The sequence below is a fragment of the Neopsephotus bourkii genome, unplaced genomic scaffold (genome assembly GCF_033783945.1).
Source record: "Neopsephotus bourkii isolate Nb327-2 ecotype Australia unplaced genomic scaffold, CSIRO-AGI_Nbou_v1 NB_1053, whole genome shotgun sequence".
Classification (NCBI taxonomy): Eukaryota; Metazoa; Chordata; class Aves; order Psittaciformes; family Psittacidae; genus Neopsephotus; species Neopsephotus bourkii.
This window is the reverse complement of record NW_026901542.1, coordinates 1,386,363-1,407,695: the sequence shown is the minus strand read 5'-3', so window position 1 is coordinate 1,407,695 and position 21,333 is coordinate 1,386,363. Positions and strand designations below refer to the sequence as shown.

Sequence of the window (21,333 nt, the reverse complement as noted above, 5' to 3'; positions counted from 1 at the left end):
GCTCTTCTCCTAAATGGGTATGGCTGAAGTGAGAGCAGAGCAAGATTCTTACCATAGTTTTCTAATCAAGTATTCTCTGTGGGCACATATTCCCACTCCTACCGTAAGTGTCTCTGAGAAAAGACATACTGCTGCCCCTTTCTCCATAGTCATCAATTTTTCCAAGCCCTACAAGCAGCATTATTAAGATAAAAGAAATCAGTTTCCCACAGATTTGCTTCTCTTTTGATTCTCATGCAAAAGAAGTTTTAAATTAGCCAAGCAAGTATGTATCATAGGGAACACATGAAAGCTCCTGGCCATAGTTGGTGGGTAAATTACTCTGCATATGCAGAGGGTACTCAGCACAGAACTGGTAGGGTGCTGTCAGTCATGGCATCAGAGTCAGAGCGCCACCCAGTCTTCACAACACTCTGGTTAACAAAATATTTTCTGAAGCTGCTGGCATACTGTGAATGATGTGGTTAGCCTTTGGCCACTTTGACTCTCCCACCTAGGTGACCACATAATTTACTCTTACAGGTCCATTGATCAAATGATCAAGTGTGGACAGCCTGTGGCACAAGTCCAGTGCAAAGGTTTGGTCATGTACCATGCCAGACTGTACAGACCTTACAGCATCTCTGACAGCTTAAAAATTACAGGAGATGATGCACTTGTCTTGGTGTATTTCCGGAAGCTGAATCAACCTGTGACAACGCAGCTGAACAAATGACTCCTTTGGATTAAGTAGGAGGTTGTGGACAAAGTCCCCACAGTGTCTTCTGCTTCCCTCCTTTACCTTCTGCTCCTCTTCTCACCAGGAACCCGCAGCTGCCCTTTTGCATTAGCCACCACTGCCTTCGAGTAAGCAGCTTGTTCTCCCTGTCAGCAATACTAGTATACTAGGAGCAGCAGATTGCCCAAGTTTATGGAAATCCATGTAGAAGAAACCACAAGATTTCTTATTTGATCCACTTGCCGGAATCTGCTATGACATTTCTGCGGGCACCTATAACGAAGCCAAGAGAAGTGGTCAGCCTGCCTTAACCTGTTCGCTGCCTTAAGGAGCCTCTCAGCAGCCCTGAAGTTTTGCCCAAAGTAACTCAAAACTGCCTTGCACGTTGTCAGACTCATTCTGTGGGGCTCACAGCAGCTGTCTGGCACAAACAAACAAACCCAAGGCATTTCCAACAACAAATTAAACAAAATAAAACAAGTACCAACAATCAAAGCTGCATGGATTCTGTGGGCAAAGCTCATAAGAATTTATTGGCTGTTTACATTCCTTTAAAGCACTCACCACTTACTCTACAGATGTGTTTTGATGGCAGCATTCTGGGCAGCAGCCAAGCATGGATAAACACAGGGAGTTGATGCTTGCATGGGGAACACAAGAAACGGAGGAAGGAAAGAACCACTCCTCCCACCTCGCCTCGAGAAAATCCAAAGGATTTGACAGCAATATCAGGAGATCTAGTGAGCAGGGTATTTAGAAACAAGTGTGTGGTGACTGAGCATTTGGAATGAGTTTTCTGATGGGACTCAGGACACGCAAGGCATGCCCAGCCAGCAGGGCGGGCAGAAGTGGTCTCTGCTGCCCAGGTTGACCCAACACGAAGCTGCGGGCCAGTGCTACAAGGCTGTGATAGCATGGCAGTGTGCTCATGCTGAGAGGCAGCTGTGAAGAGAGCTCTCAGCCCAAACCAAAGCCGGTTGTGTCTATGCCTGTGTGTATAGGCCTGGCTAAAATAACTTGGCTATGCTGGGCCACACCTTTCCAAAGAGTTCACATAGAAACTTCTCCAAAAGTGGTGGCTGTAGAGAGGCTGCCTCTGTGCTCAAGGACCTGCAGATTGCACACTGCCAATGTCAGCTTGTCTGGGCTTACCGCTTTACTTAGGTGCAGACCTTACCATGCTTGAGCAATAGGGAAAACTGGCTAAAGTTGAGCAGCTTTTTGAGGAAAAAAAAAAAAGGATTTTTAAAGACACCTGTCTAAGCAGCACCCAAATATGTCTGAGCAGATGCCCAAAATTAAGATTTGGTATTTTTATGTAGATTTGCTATCTGACAATACCCACTATTATCACAGAAGAGCTAGATAAAGATGTCTATAAGAGAAACCAAAAGCTAGGATGCTGGGTAAGTAGCCTGAATTTCAGAAGGTCCAAGAACCCCGTAAATTCCACTGAGACCTATAGCATTATTATTTGACTGTGACTGTATATAGTGCAAACTCCAGTAGGAGAGACAGACACAGAAAAGGTAAGATTACACTGGCTTTCAATGGGAAAGCTGATAAAGTACATTTTCCTCACTCAATATTTGATGTTACTTGCCACTGTGTCTACCCATTACTCACACCTTCTCCGTATCATGCTTGTGTTTGCCATGCTAAAAAACATAGTGTTATTCAAATAATCCAAATGCTGAACCACAAGCTGCTTGCATTTTGTTGGCAAGCTGCAGAAGGAAGAGGTATTATATGCTGTGTCTATATAGAAGGTACTTCATAGCTTACCCTTTTGAGTAGGGGAGAACAAGGAACAATCTCTGCCTTTCACTAACAACTCGCACACTTTTATTTGGTTGCATTGAAGTCTTTCAGGCCCTTATCTATGAGAAGTAATAATATTAATTCCTTACATTACTGAATTGTTGCAGGCTGAAATACACTATACAGCGAAGTGCTCCCATAATGTTTTAGAACAGTAAAGCGCCAGCCAATCGCAAATACCCAGATATGTAGCTGGTTACCAAGTTACATAAGTTAAAAGTCACCAACCTTGCTTACAAAACCTACTTATCTGATTATTATAATCTGATGAAAACGCAACTTAACCCCAAAATATTTTGCCTTAGGATATTTTAAGATCAGTGACTGATGTTACCTAGAGACCACATACAATTCCTGGTGGCTGGTAGGAAGTCGTCCATGCGATTAGGGTACAGCTATGGAGCAGATGGGGTGCATGTCACTCAGTGAAATGCTGCTGATGGGGGTTTACAGTTGCTGTAGTCTAAGGTGTAAATTCAGCTCTGGTCCCACCACTGCTGGAGCTTGCTTTTCTTAAAACATCCTGTCTTGGTGATGGCCCTGATACCACCTCTTTCTCCAGCCCAGGAAATAGCTGGTATTCAGTTCACTTGCTGGCAGCTGAATGTGAAAGCTCTGGTTAGATGCCACAAAGGCCTTGACCATCCTCCTTTTCTTGACACCAGAACGGGAATGGTTATTCACATTAGCATTGTTACAGGCGAGTTTAATCTTGCTGGTTTATCCCCTGTCTAGCTACATATCAGTTCAGAATACAATATCTGAAAAAAAAGTTCATTATTTCCATGTTCCTCATCACAGTACTTCAAGCATAAATAGGTGGTGTGCAAGGTCGGAGGAACATATTCAAAGCACATACATTTAAATGCCTGTGTTTGCCAGCCTTTCCTCTCTGGCTTCCCTTGACAACCAGTGCAGACAAAGCGTCTCCCCCAGCGGGCAAGTCAGAGCATACAGCTGAGGCTCCTCTCTGAGTCACCCCAGAGAAGTAACTTTTGTCCACTGATTCCAAAAGGAGAGGGAGACTCATTTCCTAACATAGGCATCCTAGTTCACTGCCCAAACCTTGGCAGTGTTACTGTCCTCCATCTTCCCTGGGTATTTTCTTTTTTCATTTCTCAAGGGAACAAAGAATAATGAAAGGACCGCAGGTATTACAAGCAATTGAACTAAACCCAGATTAGAGAAAATATACTGTTGCCACATTGGCTTAATGGAGAAACAAGCCCTGGCCAGGAATGTGTGACAACAATGTCTAAATCTGAAAGATGGACTGGGATGATACACAGTGAAACCAACCTTCCCAACTTCTAATGAATCCAACTACATGTATAGACCCATAAGCAAATGTTCCCCATATGGGAGAAAACTGGTCGCCTTCCAGCGCATCCTCAACTCTATGTAAACCAGGAGGAGAACGACTAAAGTAAGATCCAAATGAGATACCAGATAGTTCTTTCATCCAGTTTTAAATATATGAATGCATAAATCAACGTGCGTGTTTGTGTGTCTGGCTCCAATTAATAAGCACCCATCCTGTGCCTCAGGCCTCCTGACAAGCATCAGAATTAATAATTTAATACATGGAAGAATGATAATCTTGTGGTTAAGTAATTTGAAAGTTGGTTTCAGTTCTTGGCTCTGCCATAGATTTCCTGTGTGACCGTGAGCAAGTCACTTAGTCTCCTTGGCCAAGTACCTCAAAGGTACATAGGTGCCTGGTCCCACCAGGTAGGCGCCACTGATATCTTCAGAAAAACATTGCTCAGCTGTTACTTCAGTCAGGAGGTGCCTGATTTCTGTCAGTAGGCATAAACAGGGGCTGCTGACGTCACCCCCCTAGCTAATGAGCCAGTTTGAGGCCATATTCAAGTTCAAACTCCTGGGTCCCCACCGAGTCATGGCTGAGAAAACTCAGCTCAGGGGACCCTGAGTGGAGGTGCAGAGAATGTGTCTGCCTAGGTAGAGAAAACCAAGCATTTTTGGCCAGGGAAAGCACTGCCTTTTTGCAAGGACTTTGGCTCCTGACAGTGCTTTCTCAGCTGCGATGTTTTTTCCAATCCATCACTTACCTGGACTACTAATTCAATACTGACATTCAATTAGGTAGCACGGAATTACAGGAGGGGGGAAATCAGAGAGAGGACAGTGGGGAGGGAAAGGACCATGCAGGGAAGGTGATACTTTCCTTAGCCCTGGTCAGGGCTCTGTGCCCCATGGCAGCCATGTACCCTGGCAGTGCCAGCCTCCCCACGGCAGCCCAGCAGTGCCCAAAGGCTGTGTATTTTCAGCCACTGTCTCTTCTTCTGCTATGAGTGCCTGTAGCCCTCCACTTTTCCTGGTGCTGTTGAGTTTTCAAGAGGGAAAGCTGATGTTCCTCATCAACACTGAAGTCCTCACAACAGCAGCAACAGTCCTGTCAGCGCCCTGCTGAGTCCCTCAGGGAGCTACAGCTGTGGTCTGAAACTCCCCAGGGCAATTAAACAAAACAAAACATACTTGTCCTTGTGACAGATTTGGAGTACGTTTACCAACTGGGCAATAAGAAAAATCCTATATCCCCCCCCTTTCCAGTTACTGCACTGAGGGTGGTATGTGGGGCAGCTTGACATTTAGTGGCTAGAGCTCGGAGGTGGGCTCAGAGCCACCTGCCCATCCTTCCAGAGGGATCTGGGGACCTGAGAGCACTGAGTAAATCCCAGAGGCTATACAAAAGGGATAGCTATAGGGAGATACCTCCACATTTTGATGTTACTTTCCCATATTTCTCTGAAGGAAGAGCGATGCTTTTAGACTGTTGGGACTTCTAGACTTTGAGGACTGGATTTAAACAAGTCAGTCAAGTTGTTCAGGTCTTTAGCATACGTGCTAAGCTCGGCCAGTTGTACTTCATCCAAAGAAAGAATAAGGAGAGAAATTTTACACGGCAGGATAGGAGTAAACAGAAAATACAACATTGAAATGAATGCAGTGGTTTAAAAAATTCTTCAAGCTAAAAGCTCACTTACTCTGTTAGCTGATTTGAGACATTGCAAACCAATCAAAGTGGTATAGAAAATTAGATTTCCCATATGTGCTTTAATGCTTTCCATAACAATGTGTAGCTGCTAAATATCATGAATCATACATGAAGCAAAGCTCTCTGAGCACAGCTGAAAAGCACCGAGCCACAAAGATAGGGAGATTTTGAGCTGGTGAAAGCTGCTCCTCGAGGTCAGTGTCCTTGTGGATGTGCAGAGCTGTCTCTGATGCATGTGTTGTGGGGTAGCAGCTTCAGCATGGAGGAAGCGGGCCCCAGTGCTTGTTTCTCCTCCTGCTGAAAGTACAGAGCTCTCTTTCGGGCTCTTCTGCTGGCACAGCCCCATAAAGTGAGCCTGCTGCTGCTTGAGAACAAGATTTCCCAGCATGGGGGTTGCAGACCTTTCCCAGGAAAGCTGTGCCCCTCCCTGCCTGTATGAACAGATGCCAAACCAGCCCCATTCTCTCCTAGTAGCAATTGCAACTCAGTGCTTCAGTCTTGTCTTGTCCCCTGTCGTGCAGCCATAGCCTCTCCCTTCATACAAAACTAGACAGGGAGGCACAGAAGAATTACACAGCAGATCTCAGCTCTACCTGGGAGGGCTAAGGCATCCCCAACCCTGCAGGTCAGGCTCTGTGAGATTTTGGCTGGGATCACCACTCCCTTAGCTCTTAGCTAGATTTAATCAAGCTGGAATGAAAGCCAGCTCTGCTGAGTTCAGTGCAATGTTAAATAGACTAAGATTTGACAAATGAACTCCCCTAACACACATTACTGGAGGGAAGTTAGTTCAGGGTATCTCCTATCCCTCCATATTGCTGAGGAGTACAGCATGGCAGAAATCTAGCAACTCCTTTGTGGCTTTTAAAGTTAATACAGCAAACGCTTGGAGTGCACAGATTGGGACATTACTGTAACTAGTAAAAAAAAAAAAAGGCAGGAGATACATAAAAAAAGCACAAAATTTAGAAAATAAACATTTTTGAGAGAAAAACAATTCTTCTGTACCTCTGCTGTAGGCATCCTCCAGAAGCAGTCTTCCCAGCCCAAGTCTGCACTACGAAAAGGGATTATAGGCAACACCTGCCACAAATGCCTCCAGGTGGGATCAGGTTTTCTGTTGGCCTTCTGGGGAGGCCTTTTTGATGGATAATATGAAGAAAAGAATATAAAATATGTGCTGTTGAACTCTTTTCCACTTCAGCCAAATCATTACAGAGGTTGACTAAGCAAATAGTGGGTGTAGGTTTAGCCAAGAAATGAATGTACCTGTAGGTGGAACACTGACCACAAAATGCAGTGGTAGCTTCCATGGTAGCTCTCAGGGCTGAGGTTTGTTTTTTTTCCTCTTATTGTCTGGAAGAAAGCAACTGTTTTTTAAATCACACATTCTTGTTTAGAAAAAGAGTATCTAGCCATTGCTCTTCATGCTGTGGCTTACAGGCACATGAGCACAAAACACTTTGTAAACTTAGTCATGATTATACCTAATGGTAAACATTTAGGAATAGTTTATTAACATCTGGCAGTCATCAGCTTACAAGTAATTTTAATACATCAATTCCAGAAAATTACTTTTTGATGCTAAATGGATACTAACATTAGCATCTATAATTGAAGGAATTTTCCCCAAACATCTTCATTCTTACATATATTACTAGTTTTCACTTTTTTCATGTGATTACGTTTAATTTCTTGTTGAGCACACACTTTATAAAGGAAATTAATGTAGGCTTCCTGTTATGAGCCAAAGGAAGTAAAAAACCCGAACAGATGGATACCTTAATGAGTATCTTCACAAATCCACATAATGATTTTTCATGCAGCCTTAATCAAGTGTGCATCTGCATTGTCTAGATCCTGCTTGCAGTTATACTACAGAGAATCTGGGTGATTGCATATTTGATATTCACAGCAGCCCTGCAGAGAAGGACTTGGGGGTGTTGGTCGATCAGAAAATGAACATGAGCCGGCTTCAGTGTGCGCTCGCAGCCCAGAAAGCCAACCGTATCCTGGGCTGCATCAAAAGGAGCGTGACCAGCAGGTCGAAGGAGGTGATCCTGCCCCTCTACTCTGCTCTCGTGAGACCTCACTTGGAGTATTGTGTGCAGTTCTGGTGTCCTCAACATAAAAAGGGCATGGAACTGTTGGAACAAGTCCAGAGGAGGGCCACGAGGATGATCAGGGGACTGGAGCACCTCCTGTATGAAGATAGGCTGCGAAAGTTGGGGCTGTTCAGCCTGGAGAAGAGAAGGCTGCATGGAGACCTCATAGCAGCCTTCCAGTATCTGAAGGGGGCCTATAGGGATGCTGGGGAGGGACTCTTCATCAGAGACTGTAGGGAAAGCACAAGGAGAAGTTCAGATTAGACATAAGGAAGAAGTTCTTTCCTGTGAGGGTGGTGAGGCACTGGAACAGGTTGCCCAAAGAAGTGGTAAACGCTCCATCCCAGGCCATGTTCAAAGCCAGAGCCTTGGGTGACACGATTTAGTGTGAGGTGCTCCTGCCCATGGCAGGGCTTTGAAACTATGTGATCTTAAGGTCCTTTCCAACCCAAACTATTCTACAGTTCTATGATAGAACTATTGTTTAATCCCTTTACCCAGTTCCTTCAGCAGATTGGACAAATAACTTACAGGTCCTGTCAGTATGTCTCATAGGAGATCAGGATCAGGACCTAGAGACAAGAGGTAGGGTACCGGGAAAGAGGATCAGATGCCAGCCATAGGCAATTCAGTAACTGGTCAAGAAAATGCCCTGAATGGCCCTGTCCTGGGTTCAGCAGTAGCAGTCATTTTTCTCCTTCTTAGTAGCTGGTGCAGTGCTGTGGTTTTGACTTTTGGCCTGGGAATGGTGCTGATAACACCGATGGTTTTAGTTACTGCTCAGTAATGTTTACTCTGACCAAGGACTTTCTGAGTCTCATGCTCTGCCAGGGAGGAGGGGAAGCCAGGAGGAAGCAGAGACAAGACACCTGACCCAAACTAGCCAAAGAGGTATTCCATACCACAGCATGTCATGCCCAGTATGTAAACTGAGTTACCAGGAAGGGCTAGTTCACTGCTGTGTCAGGCTGGGTATTGGTCGGTGGGTGGTGAGCAGTTGTATTCTCTTCCCTTGTTATTTCCCTTATCATTATTATTATTGGTGGTAGCAGTAGTGGGTTTGTGTTATAGCTTAGTTACTGGACTGCTCTTATCTCAACCCGTGGGAGTTACGTTCTTTCAATTCTCCTCCCCATCCCTCTGGGAGAGGGGGGAGAGGAAGAAGGGGGGGTGAGTGAACAAGCTGCATGGCTGGGCTTAAACCACGACAGGCCCCTTAATAAAAATTGTTGTCCCCATGAGCACATGGCTAATCACACTGTTGTGATTAGCCATACAGGCCATCACACTGTTGTGATAGCCACACAGGCCAGCTGAAGAGCCTGCAAGGCCATCCAGCGCTGGCTACATCTTTATGGAATGGAACTCCTTCCTGAACCTTTCAGCCCTGTTTGAGAATGAGGTATGTTATAGATGTTGTACCAATAGTGGCAGCTTTTATTCATTCACTTATTGTAAGCAGATCTAGCAAGTTTGCTGAACAGGTCTGCAGAATTTGCTGAGAATTGGCTATCTTGAGACACGCTCTTCTTTCTTTCCCATCTATTGTTCTTTCAAAGCCTCCTGATCAGTTAAATGTATTAATAATAAGAAGAAGAAGAAGAAGAAGAAGAAGAAAACCCAAACTAAAAAGCCCAACTACCAGTCAGCTGGACAGATATTATTTCCACAGATCCACTCTCAATCTGCCATGCTGTGTCACTGTTACATGTGAGGTGCAATAACGCTATTACCAAATGTATATTTTACTTAATTTCAGAACCACATGGATTTTTAAGGCTCTCTATAGCCAATCTGCCAAATTTAGCAGCTTCACTACATTAGTTGTTTGAATTCCTTAAATAGTTCCTGGCATTGGTATAGGAAATATCACCAGCAATGGCAGAGCACAGCAAGGCTGGTGACCCATGGGCCATGCAAGGAGCAAGGCAGCTGAGGACAGCCCCAGCCCCAGGCACCATGCACCTCCCTGGGGACAGGGACTGAACAGGGATGGGATGGAGATGGAATGGGACATGGATCTGCAGGTGCACCTGGCTCAACAGGGCCCATGTCAGGTCAGACCCACAGAGAACTGGAGACCAACCCTGCTGCAGCACTATTGGGGCAAGGGCTGTCCTGGTCCTTTTATCTCTCCTTTGTCGATGTGTTCATGGAGCATCTGCTCATGGGATGAAGAGCTGCAAAAGGATATAAGTCGGTTTTTCATATTTATCCCAAGAAATCAGCACAGAACAATAGCCCAATGAAAAATTAAGTTAGTAGACCAGGAATATAGAAATTAAAAACCACACTTGTTTTCTTGAAATAAACACAAAGGGAAATGCTTCAAATACTGATCATATATTTGTGATTTTAGAAAAGGATCTTTTAGATGCAAGGGTTTACATTGTAGTTTTACAAATGTGCTTTCTGGTGAGATTTTGTGCATCCTGTGTTTAATTGCATTTTTAAAGGTCATAAATGGAATTGACTTCCTTTGAGTCTTGATTTTGCAAATTAATTCTCGATAGACATTACAGCTTCTGGCATAAACATCAATATTATTATCGTTTACATGCAATTATTTTCACAGTAGGTTCTAGTTAATTAATTCCTGAGAAGCTAATACTGTAAAAGCCACTTTGATTTTAATGATATCATTAGAAATAATCTTTTTACTTCTCTGTTTGTTATTTCACAGAACTAACTCCTTCACTTCACTTGTCCTGAGTTTGATCTGTGTTAGGGTGGAACAAATAAAATTTCTCTTGAGCAAACATCCCACAGGATTTTACTTGTGGTATAATAATGTTCAAGTATTTCACTGGTGATTAATCAAAGTTTTCCAGCATTTCAAGATCTCACAGAAAAAAGCTGTATGTTGGGAGTAAATACTCCCTTGATGAAAATACCCTGTCATCCAATGTAAATCCAGATTTATGTATTCTTCCCCCAGTTCTGCGATGCTATATGTTGGAATAAATGTTGGCATCCCACAGTCCATTAGTTAGATTATGAAATTAGATGAGAAATTGTGTGTTAGTCACCAGGTAATGCACAACACATACATTTTTGCTTAACTTTCAGAGCACATGTCTTCAAATCCTTTAAGATATCCACGGCTCTGATGCCAAGTCTTTTTAAATCACTGGGAGATATTCTTGATCCTCCAAATCTGATTCAGAGCTTTAGGGAGAAGACTATGAAGGGCTTGACAGAAGTAAAAGTCACGCTGGTTTTGCTTCTTTCTTGTATCAGAACTGTCTGGGAAAATGAGTGCTTGCAAAATCTCTTGAATACGTGGCTAGTCCTTAAGGGACTTTGCTTTGCTTCAGAGGCTGAGCAGAGATGTTATTCTTTGCTGATGGCTTTATATTACCAGTGTTAGAGTTCCTAATTCAGTTTTACTTTGAGAAAAGGAGGAAAAGGGGAGCTGGGGTTTGAAGAGAGAGAAAAAGAAATCAAGAAAACAAGAGAACAAGAATAAAGAAAGCAAACAAGCAAGATAAATGAAGATGGGGTAAGTATTTTTGACCATGGAAATACTCATTCTAGTTTACTGGAAGTCTGAGCACAGGGAGAGCTATGGCCAGAACTCACCAGGTTATCACATCACAGCAAGAATATTCTGGAAGAAGCAAGGTAGGGAAATAAACTGTGTTAACTAAGTTCATGCCCTTCAAGATCCTGTGTTCCTAACAAGGTGAAGGCTTTTAGCTTGCTCAGCACTGATTAAAAAGGAACAAGTTAGCAATCATGCTGTTTCTACACAAAAATTCCCATTGTCCTACATCCTGGAATCAGTAAATCCCAAGGGAGTGGGTTACTGTGCTGTATACCAACATACAGTGACTAGCAGTGAAAATTTATGCTGTCTTCTAGGTCATTTTATTAGTAAATGTTTGGCTCAGCCTTTGGAGTTTGAATTACTGATCCCTTCCTTGTTTAAAAAGGATTATTTTCCCCTCCTTTGTCCTGTACTGCTGTCTAAATCATAATGCCTGCAACATCACAGAGAAGCCAGTGCCAGTTAATGACAGAAAATTCTGCTGAGCAGAACCCAGTGGAGTCATTCTGCTCTTTCTTGGCTCTGGGAGCACAAAGTTCAAACTGTCTGTATAAAAGCTGCCACAAAACCTGCAAAGCTCATCTCTGGCTTCAATTGTTTGCTTGTTTGTTTTACTTAAGGTATTATTTTTGTCAGATTCTGTCACAGTCCTAATGCATGCTTTAACCTACCTGTAGAAGGCTCATCCATATAAACACACCCACTTCCTATAAACTCTTTTGTATCAGTTCATCACGTACTGTTAGTGGAGATCAAATCATGAATCTTGGGATTTGATGCCAGAAGAGACATCATCCTGGCCTCAGCACATATTTCAGAGGCTGACAGTGGTACTGCGGTGCTCTGACAGGGCAGGCACTGTGGCACTTTATGGAAAGGCATCTCCTTGAACTACAGGCTGATCCACAGGGAGTCCACTATGCATTATAGCATTCTGCCAGAATACAACTAAATTAAGATTGGTAATTGACTGCTTCAGAGTGCTGTTATAGAGGAGTCTGACTGAGGCATATGTATTGACATCTACAGATAAAAATCTCAACAGAGAGAATGATATATGATTTCATGAATATCATTTGCTAAACATGGATTCACAATACAAATTGCAGTTTAATGATGAGGTGTAAGAGGTGGACCAGCAAAAGCCTCACCACACACAGCTTTGCCCTACAGCCCTGTGCACATCCCCATTCCACTTTAAATCACAGACACAGGTAAGTTAGTAATACGAGCTGAGCTTTTGCAGAACCTACAGTAATCCTGAAGATTTTGAATGGGAAACTAAAAAACCCAACCTCTGGCTAGCACCAGCCCTGGGACACAGACACCTCTGCTGCCAAGTGGTTGCAAGGGGCTGCAGTGTGCTTGGGGGTGCACCAGCTGAAAACCTGTCCTGGGAGAATTGCCATCCAGAGACAGTCTAATGGGGGATTTGCATACAACAGCCCTGGTGGATAGTGCAAGGTTTTATAAGCATGGAAACACCTTTTGGTGCTACCGTGCTGCAGGTGTGCTGCAGAGTGGCTGCTCACAGGAAGCTGCCTGGACAGGATAAATTCCCTGAGCTGAATGCCTCTGGGAAATTTGTGCTTTCATATCATTCTACCTGTGAGAATCAGAAATGTACATCACCATGCAGTTAACCTGGTTATTGGCATGGGGGCCCAAGGTGCCAACACCGTGTGCTCCCAAAGCCTGCTCACTCCAGGGCTTGCCAGTGAGGCGAATGCTGCCTGCTCAGCTCAGCTGCTGGCTGTTGAAATTCTCCCCATTCACATGATGTAGGCCTTAATCCCAGAAAATATTTGCTTCTCTCCTTTAATTGGGGTGCAAGGAAAATTCAGTATCTTGTGCTGAATGCATCATTTCTGAGCCCATGGTGCCATTCCCATGGCTAGCCAGAGGCTTGGTGCTTCAAGGACAACCACCCCACTTGCCTGGCTGCCCTCCACTGTCCTGGGGCCAACCCAACCTGGTATTTTCTAATGACTTAAACACTAGCCTACAGCCAGTTAAGTCCTCTTTGTTCTGTCCATCTCTGCTGACTGTGGCAGATGCCCACCCAGAGATGTGTGCCCACTTGGAACAGCAGTAAGGGTCTGAATTTGCCTGGGAGCAGCCAGTGGAGAACAGGTGGGCTGGTGCTGGACCATCTCAATGCCAGAGAAACACTTTGCTGTGCGTTGCTTTCAGCAGGTGTCAAGTATGGAGGTGACATGTGTACGTAGCTGCACCATGACAGCCATCTACAGGAGATGATGCCGAGTCGGCATCTTTGTATTCTCTGTTTAGATTTGCCTTTTTACCAGTGGCTATGTCTGCTGTCTTCTGTGGGAGAGAAAGAAACAATTTTGTACCTTTCAGTGAAGCAGACAGTGGCTGTGACAACACGCTAAAAGCCAAAATCATCAAGTTTTAAGGAGATGATTAGACTCCTTAAATATATAAATATAGACCAGCAAAATTCACTCATCAGTGTGCACTGGCAGTTGCCTGTTAAAGTTACCAGCTAAATCATGATTTTTCTAAGTGTTTGGGAAATGAAAATTGGTGTAATTTCCATTGTCATCCATATTAATCAAGAGAATATACCAGAGTCAAGATCAATTAAAGAGAAGAAAACAATTTTCATGTGTCTTTTCATTACACCCTTTAGAGCAAACTTGGTTAATTGGCACCCAGGTAAAAGGAAAACATGTGAGCAGGTCAAGAAAAGACAAGACAGTGCTACTTCTGTTTGAGGTGTGGACATTATTTCCCATTCATGTGGACTTTAATGCTTTCTGTTCTTCTGCTTCTGGAAATAAGAATAATGTTAAAATGAGAAAGCACAAGGAATTAGTGGTAGAAAAGCTAAAGTAAAAGGTATCATCCCTAGAAGAAACGGACACTGGCAATACAGGGCAGGTGGCTCCTGTATAGTGCTGACGCCCTAACACTGTGGAAAGATTCTGCTGGATGACCTGCGTAAGGACGAAGCATACACAAGTGCTAGAAGTTACTGAAATTCATTCTGCTGCCAAAGGAATACCCTTTGCTCATACTGTCATAACCTGAAAGCCATTTCCATGATGTATTTAACAAAATCTCCAAACAATAGCATTTGGAACTATTTCAAGACCTTTTCTGGAACATATTTGGGTATTACCTGATTTTTAATTTTTTAATTCCCATAGGAAGTGTAGCTTAAAGCGAAGTAAGGCGGATCAAGACTGGAAGATCTGGTCTTAAGGCAGATATCTAATATTTAAACGCATATTCTTCATAATCTTCTGTAGCTAGAGGCTCTGAAGTCTGGAAACAAAGAAGTCTTACAATCAAAACAAGGCTTTCTTTGAGGGGTAGAAATAGTGAACATTTTCTCCTGTGGGTTTATGTTCTGTGCCCCAATCTTCCCCTGTTACTGCAAGGATCTCAGATTCTGTTTCCTGCAATGCCACGGGCTCAGGCCTTCTCCAGCCAATACTTCTCCCATGCTGTCCAGCCCCTGGATAAGGCAGGAGCAAGGCAAACTGTACCTGACTTTGTGGTGCGTGCTGGTTGGGCATCTGGCAGGTCAAACAGAACAGGTAAGGCCAGTGACCGTTGCAGTCACCTTCTGTGCAAATTCCTGATTGAAATCTCTACCTTTTACTCAGACTATGATGTTCTTCAGTGTAAGAGCTGTTGAGTTTGTCTGTCATCTCCCAACAGGTCTGAAATCATTAGCAGAGAACTGACAGACAGACTCAAACCCTTATTGCTCTCAGAGGTCAAGATCAAAATACAAAACATACCTAATCAAAGTAGTGACCATCTCCTCCTCCCCAGGACTAAGCCTGGCTCCAACTGAGTTGACAGTCTTTCAGGTGCAGAGCACAAGGAAAACTCTCATTGACTCTTCTTATCTGGTATGTCTGAAGACAAATGAAACCAAGTTCTGCAATATAGCCATCAGCTTCACCAACTTCTTATGCACCACATTTTGTGCACTTTAGGGCCTGAATGTGACCCTCAAAGGCAGGCAGTATCTCAGTTATACTTGAACTCACCTACTGAAATTATTATTCTTCCAATTCTCTCCCTCATTCCACTGTGGGAGGAGTAAGTGAGCGGTTGTGTGGGGTTTAGCTGCGCCTGGGGCTAAACCATCACAGGTATCTACTGGAGCAGAAAATATTACCCCCCAGAATACCCTGCTTGGTTAACTCTTGCTTCCAAAAATGCTGAAAAGCTCTCAGGGCACTCTCTGTCACTGATGTTCGGAAAACTGTTCTATCTATATCACCAATAATCAAAGCAAAGGGTAAGCTACCCTTACCACACAAAAGTTCTATAACTCCAGCAAAATTCACAAGAAGGCAGGGCAGGAATACACAGGACCTCACCCCGTCCACACCTTTACTGTCACAGACTACCACATGACTGTAATGAAATTAGAAAGCTTCAATTCAAAAGACAGTTATTATATTTTGAGTAACATTAATACATTTATTTAATTGTAATTTACTTTTCATTCATAAAAAGGACAAAGCACGGTCCTGCTCTACTCATTTGAAAAAAAAATAAAAGATAAAAAGTAACTAAAAAACCAGTTCAATATTCATCAGTATCAAATAATAGTAATATCAATTTTCCTGAAATATAAAGAAACAACAAATATGTCTATCTATATAAACTTTAATTAAGAACCTTGCGTTTTAAAGCAGATGATACATTAGTTAGTCTTCCTTGACAACCATTTGAAACTGAAGGTCCCAGTCAAGTCTGCAGGATTATGTGAAACAGAAAAATCTCCAACTATCTGATCAGTATGTGAGACCTACCTCATCTGTGTTGCTGATTCAAAAAAAGAAGTGGCTTTCCGTCCCAGGTCATTTCCATGCAGAAGCTGAACAGTTTTGCTTTTTACACCATGTAGTAGAAAAGTAAAAGGCAATCATGCATTTGGCAAAAGATTTAGTTGTGGTTGTAGATTATATAAAAATGAGTCACACTGCAAAAGAACCAAACCAAATGAAACACAATAAACCACATTTTTTTTTTGTACAGAAGGCTTACAGCGTATTAGTTTCTTATGTACGAAGACAGCTCATTACTCTTTCAAACAATTATACAATTTATGAAACTCAGTAGTGTTTGACACTTCAACATTCCTCTATAGGGAAGTTATCACTTTCACCTATTTAAAAAATTTTCATCTTGTAACAAATAGTTAAAATTAAACTAAAACAGTATTATTGATATTTCTTAATGAAGACTCTACACTTTTACATGTAAATATATAGTACAAAATTATACAAATTAAAGAAGGGGGTGTAAATTATTAATAGACCTATTCTTGCTTCATGTAAATATTATTACGGTCCTCTACAGCATCAGTTCTAAAAAGATAAAATCTATTTCTAAGTAGCTAGCAAGGTTGTGCTAATAAAATATGATTCAAAGCTTATAATTCTTGAAGCATCAGACATTGCACTATTACTTGAGCCAGCTGATTCAATATCACCGTGTTTCTTCAACATTCGCACTCAAACTAATTCCCAGCACACCATGGAAAATGAAAGGAATGTGCATTTCTTTAACAACTTAAAAAAATCCAAACAAACCAATGAGAAACCCAACACTGAAACACTCTAGACACAGTCAGAACAAAAACATTCGACGTCTCTAAGAGTTCCCATTTTGCAAAGGCCATAGTAAACATTTAACTTCAGCGAACAGTTCGGATCTGACTTTCATGTACTAACACACAGTTGGATCATTCAGTACTCTATCAAATAGGGAAACGGTCTCAGAACTTTAAAACTCTTATTTACAATGCTATGAACATTAGAATAATATCAAGTGAAAAAGCACATAATTCTCCAAATGTCCGCCTTCATTACAGGAAGGTAACACCTGGTGTCTGCAGCATAAAAATGTAAATATAATTTATGTTTTTTTTTTCTGTGCTACTCTGTTTTGCCATTTATTGTATATCTTTCTCTTTTTTTATATTTTAAATCTTTTCACTTTAAAAAATAACATACGTTTCCTATCATTTCATGGTCCACTTGGCTGATCTTAACATGGACTCCATCTCCAAACTTCTAAGTCTTATATTGCTATGTTAATAATACTAGTAATAATATTAAATCAAAACCAAGACATTGTGCTGCTTCCCTGAAAGCTGACATTTGACTCCTAAAATCAGCAATAATGACCATAATGGAATTTTTCAACAGGTTTGTTTTAAGAAAAGAATGTGGTAAATCCTATGTCAGTGAAGCACATGTAAATTCCATTAAGCTGAACATGCTGTGCACGTCTTGGGTCTTCTGAAGATATTTAAAATAAAAAATTCCTTGTCACTGACTTTTATTTCATTCTTCAAATTCTATCCAACAGCCTCAAGAAATACAGCTCTAAAAAAAATGAAATGTTTTTGCTTTGACTGTCTCTCAAAAAACCAGTAATCTTAATAAATGATGATGGGGCCATTCAAAAATATGCAGCACACAAAACATATAGGATAGTACAGACAGACGTAGTACTCTTACATTTATCACATACAATCAACATTTCAATCTCTATTATATTTCACAATTTGTTATTCAAGTTAAAGCACCTACGTATGGTGATTTTACTTTCACTGTACAGCCTATGTTATTGGGTTTTAACATTGTAACTTGCCCCATTTGACCAGATCATGCAACTGTCACAGATCAGCATAAGTGTTTTATAAGGCATATTGGAACAAGTTAAAAAGATTTCTCAGCCTTTCAAAAGTTGATTTACTTCATGAAGGAGTTCCTGGATGCCTCAGTCCTCTTAAAGTTCATAGGAAATTGGTAGGGTAATTTATTTTAAAGTGTAATTTATTTGGCTTAGGATGGTGCCACAGGAATCAAAAAGTCACGGTCCTCATCTTCAAAGGGAGTCCTTTGTGTTAGGTGGAGGACAAGGTAAATCCAGCTACATTCAGAATCCCGAGCAGGCGAGGACACCCAGGGTAGGCACCACCAGGACCAGGAGCAGAGTTGGTACTCCAGCAGTGGCACCTGCACATGGAACAGATAACAACATGGTGTTGGTTTTACTTCAGCATTATTGGTGGAGGAGCAACCCTGGATGAGAGAAGAACGCAAGGTTCGAAGACTGGAAAACCAGCTGGTGTATCTCAGCACAGCCCCTACCTGCATGGATAATCTGGAATGGACAAAGAGGCTTGCTAGAGTACAGTGGAGGAGTCACTCTTTTGCTCTGTAAGAGCTGTTTACGCAGCATGTTTAAACAAGCCCCAAAGCCATTCAGAACACACCAGTGTATTTTGATTTTGCTGGTCCAAAAAGCCAGGAGGTTATAGGAAGAGGTAAAAGGTCAAAATAAATATTTAAACATTTGAAAACAAAATTAATGGAGTCTTTGAAATGTGATGAAGCAAAGAGACACCTTTGGAAATGTTAATGTTCATATGATCAGCAATAATCTGAAAGATGTCAAAGAGCTTGGTCCATTTGTTTACCTGCCAGATTACAAAGTCCAGATGGCTGACTTCTAGCAGCGTGGCATTTACATCTGCTAAAGTCACAAAGGTCTTTCTTAAACCAATATTTTAAGACAAAAAACATTAATCAACAGCTTACCAAGTTTACACAACTCTTTCTGGCAAACAGACGTAAGGATTGATATTATGTTAAATGGCTTGTGTTGCCATGGTTCAGCTCCCTGCTAAGAAGCATCTACACGAGAAAATAACCCAGCCAAACTGTGCCTCGATGCTGGTCTTGGAGATGGGCCAAAGGAGCTGGAGAACAGGTGATTCTTTCACCCCAGACAGGCTCATCTAGGTCAGGATGAGAGCATGTAGGTGGGCAGCATGGGACCCAGTTTACTGCTCGTCTTGCTGCTGAACCCAGGCTAAGGACAGAAGTTCTAGTACCTAGTGCTGACAGTCCCAAGGAGCTACCGGAACCATCCCACTGGACATCTCTCCAGCAAATGTTCTTCTGAATGAGAAAGAAACATCCTGAAAATGCAACACACTAACCAAACGGCACAGATTTCAGCAGCAGCAGATCTGAAAGACAGTGTCTCCTAATCCATGAATTAACTTTTATGCAGAACTCATCAGGGATATATTCAGAAGACAGCCTCCAAGACAGAGACAACTATTCCCTTTCCTGTTCCTACCACAGAAAGTTAAAATAAAACATTTTTACGTACTCCTGGTTTCTCACCAGGGAGAAAGTCCATGATATCTGCCAAGAAAGCAGAATTTTAGAGCTTTTCAGAGAATTTATTTTTGATTTCAGCCATATTCCTCTTATTCTCCCCCTTCTTTCTAGGTCAACCACCCTACTCCTCCTGACTCTGGTCCTTGCTCAAGTCAAGTGCCTGTGTGGCTTCACTCTTTGCCCTGTCTCCCACCCATTTTCTCTTGTTTCTGATTGCCTCCTCTGCTTCCATTCCCACCTTTTCCCCCACTGCTGTAGGGATGCTTTCTGAAGTCAAGATTTCTTCCTAAGCTCTTTCTGATATCCAAGCACTTGAAGAAACAAGGCAAGAGAACTACCAATCCTTCTTCATCAGCTCAATTAAGCTGTAAAAATACACTGCTGTGAATAGTACATTTTTCCATAGGAAGCAGTATATCCACCTCAGTGAAAGCTAAAATTAAGCAAAATATTGGATGATTGCTATGGTACGTATCCATAAACAGAGGAATTTGATGCTTAAGATGAACAGGAATGTATGTTCAAATATTTTGTCATATGTAACAACTGCACATATTGGCAACTGTGAAAGTATGGGGGTATATTTATCTGTACTTTTTAGTGATTTATAAAAAATGTGAATATTTTCTGTAGTCTCTATCCCTAAATATCAAAGTAATGGTTCTAAGTCAATGAATAATAGCTATAGAAAAATAAAACACCCAACCAATGAGATAGATTTCATAATTAAGAATACCTACAGAAAATATATTCTGCCTTTGTCAGATCAGGATAATGCAGTTGGAAAGGCGTAACTAAATTCATATTTTGAATGCCTCTAATGAAGGAAAACATGAAAAAAAGTTTGCTGAGTGAAGTTGAGTGATGAGCAAGTCTGAGGACATTTCTATTTGCATGTAACTATTCTACAAAGAGAAAGGCATAATAAATCTTCTCCTGAGATGTCCTTGCTGGCTCCAGAATTAGTAGTTAGCAATTCAGCCCTTTACAGCAGTTCCTTACAAGGTATAAGCACTGTTGCAGATATAACAGCTTTCTTCAGTGAAGCAAATCCTACCTTTAGACAGCACATTAACAGAACATTAGGAGGATAAATGCACCTTAAATATATCATCTCTTCTTTTTTCTTGTTAGATTACCCACCTCCTTGTTAGATTACCATGTCAGGAACCATACTTTATTGGAAACACCATTCCCTAGTGCATGACAGCCAGTACTCTCCTGCAGCTCATAAACGGAAATTAATGTAAGTTTTGCCTGAGTACAGAGTACAAGATTTAATTGTGTGCAGTGATCTGTCAGTTTTAACAATCTTTAAAAACTAGAGAAACGCCAGATAAAGACTTAATGAATATGTACAAATAAACATGTGGATATAAATTAAAACAGAAGGATTATTAAGATCCTTCTGAAGTCTGGCCAGGTATGAGATGGATATATTTAGCACCTAAAGATTTATTCTCTCCTCAACCAGCATCTTGCACATTCATGTGGATGCAGTTGCAAACTGCAGTCATAAAAGTCAAGGCCAAAACCAAATTAGTATAACATGACCTAACTACCACTCACTCTAACACACCATAACTAGACTTTATATCAAGAGTCCTCGTTTCTTTCAAATAAACAATGAAAAACACCTTGAAGTTGCTTGTTTTGTTTTTTACAACAGCCCTGAGCAAAAGTTGTGAAACCTTGCAGTATTCCCATGGAGACCTCAACTACTGTCTGCTGTAGAGTTCCTGTAGTTGATGTTTTCAAGCCTAGGACTAAACTACAGAAAAATATACCCAGAATGTAGCACAAAATAAAATGCCATCTGTATGGGATGCAAGCAATTAACCTAACTTTTTACCCATCTCCTCAGCAGCCTTTCTCACAAGTGGTTGCTTATCTGAATAAATAAAGAGAACCACTGCTGGACA

At 41.8% G+C, this 21,333-nt stretch overlaps 1 protein-coding gene across 1 annotated transcript in view; it reads right to left on the bottom strand.

Moving 5' to 3' along the window:
• Positions 1–15,856: 15,856 nt before the first annotated feature.
• CNTN1 (contactin 1) overlaps positions 15,857–21,333 on the bottom strand; it is a 239,509-nt gene continuing 234,032 nt past the window's right edge. Inside the window, exon 25 of the mRNA XM_061361173.1 lies at positions 15,857–18,235. Coding sequence (XP_061217157.1) covers positions 18,156–18,235 — 80 coding nt within the window. The 3' untranslated portion in view covers positions 15,857–18,155. The remainder of the gene's footprint in view (positions 18,236–21,333) is intronic.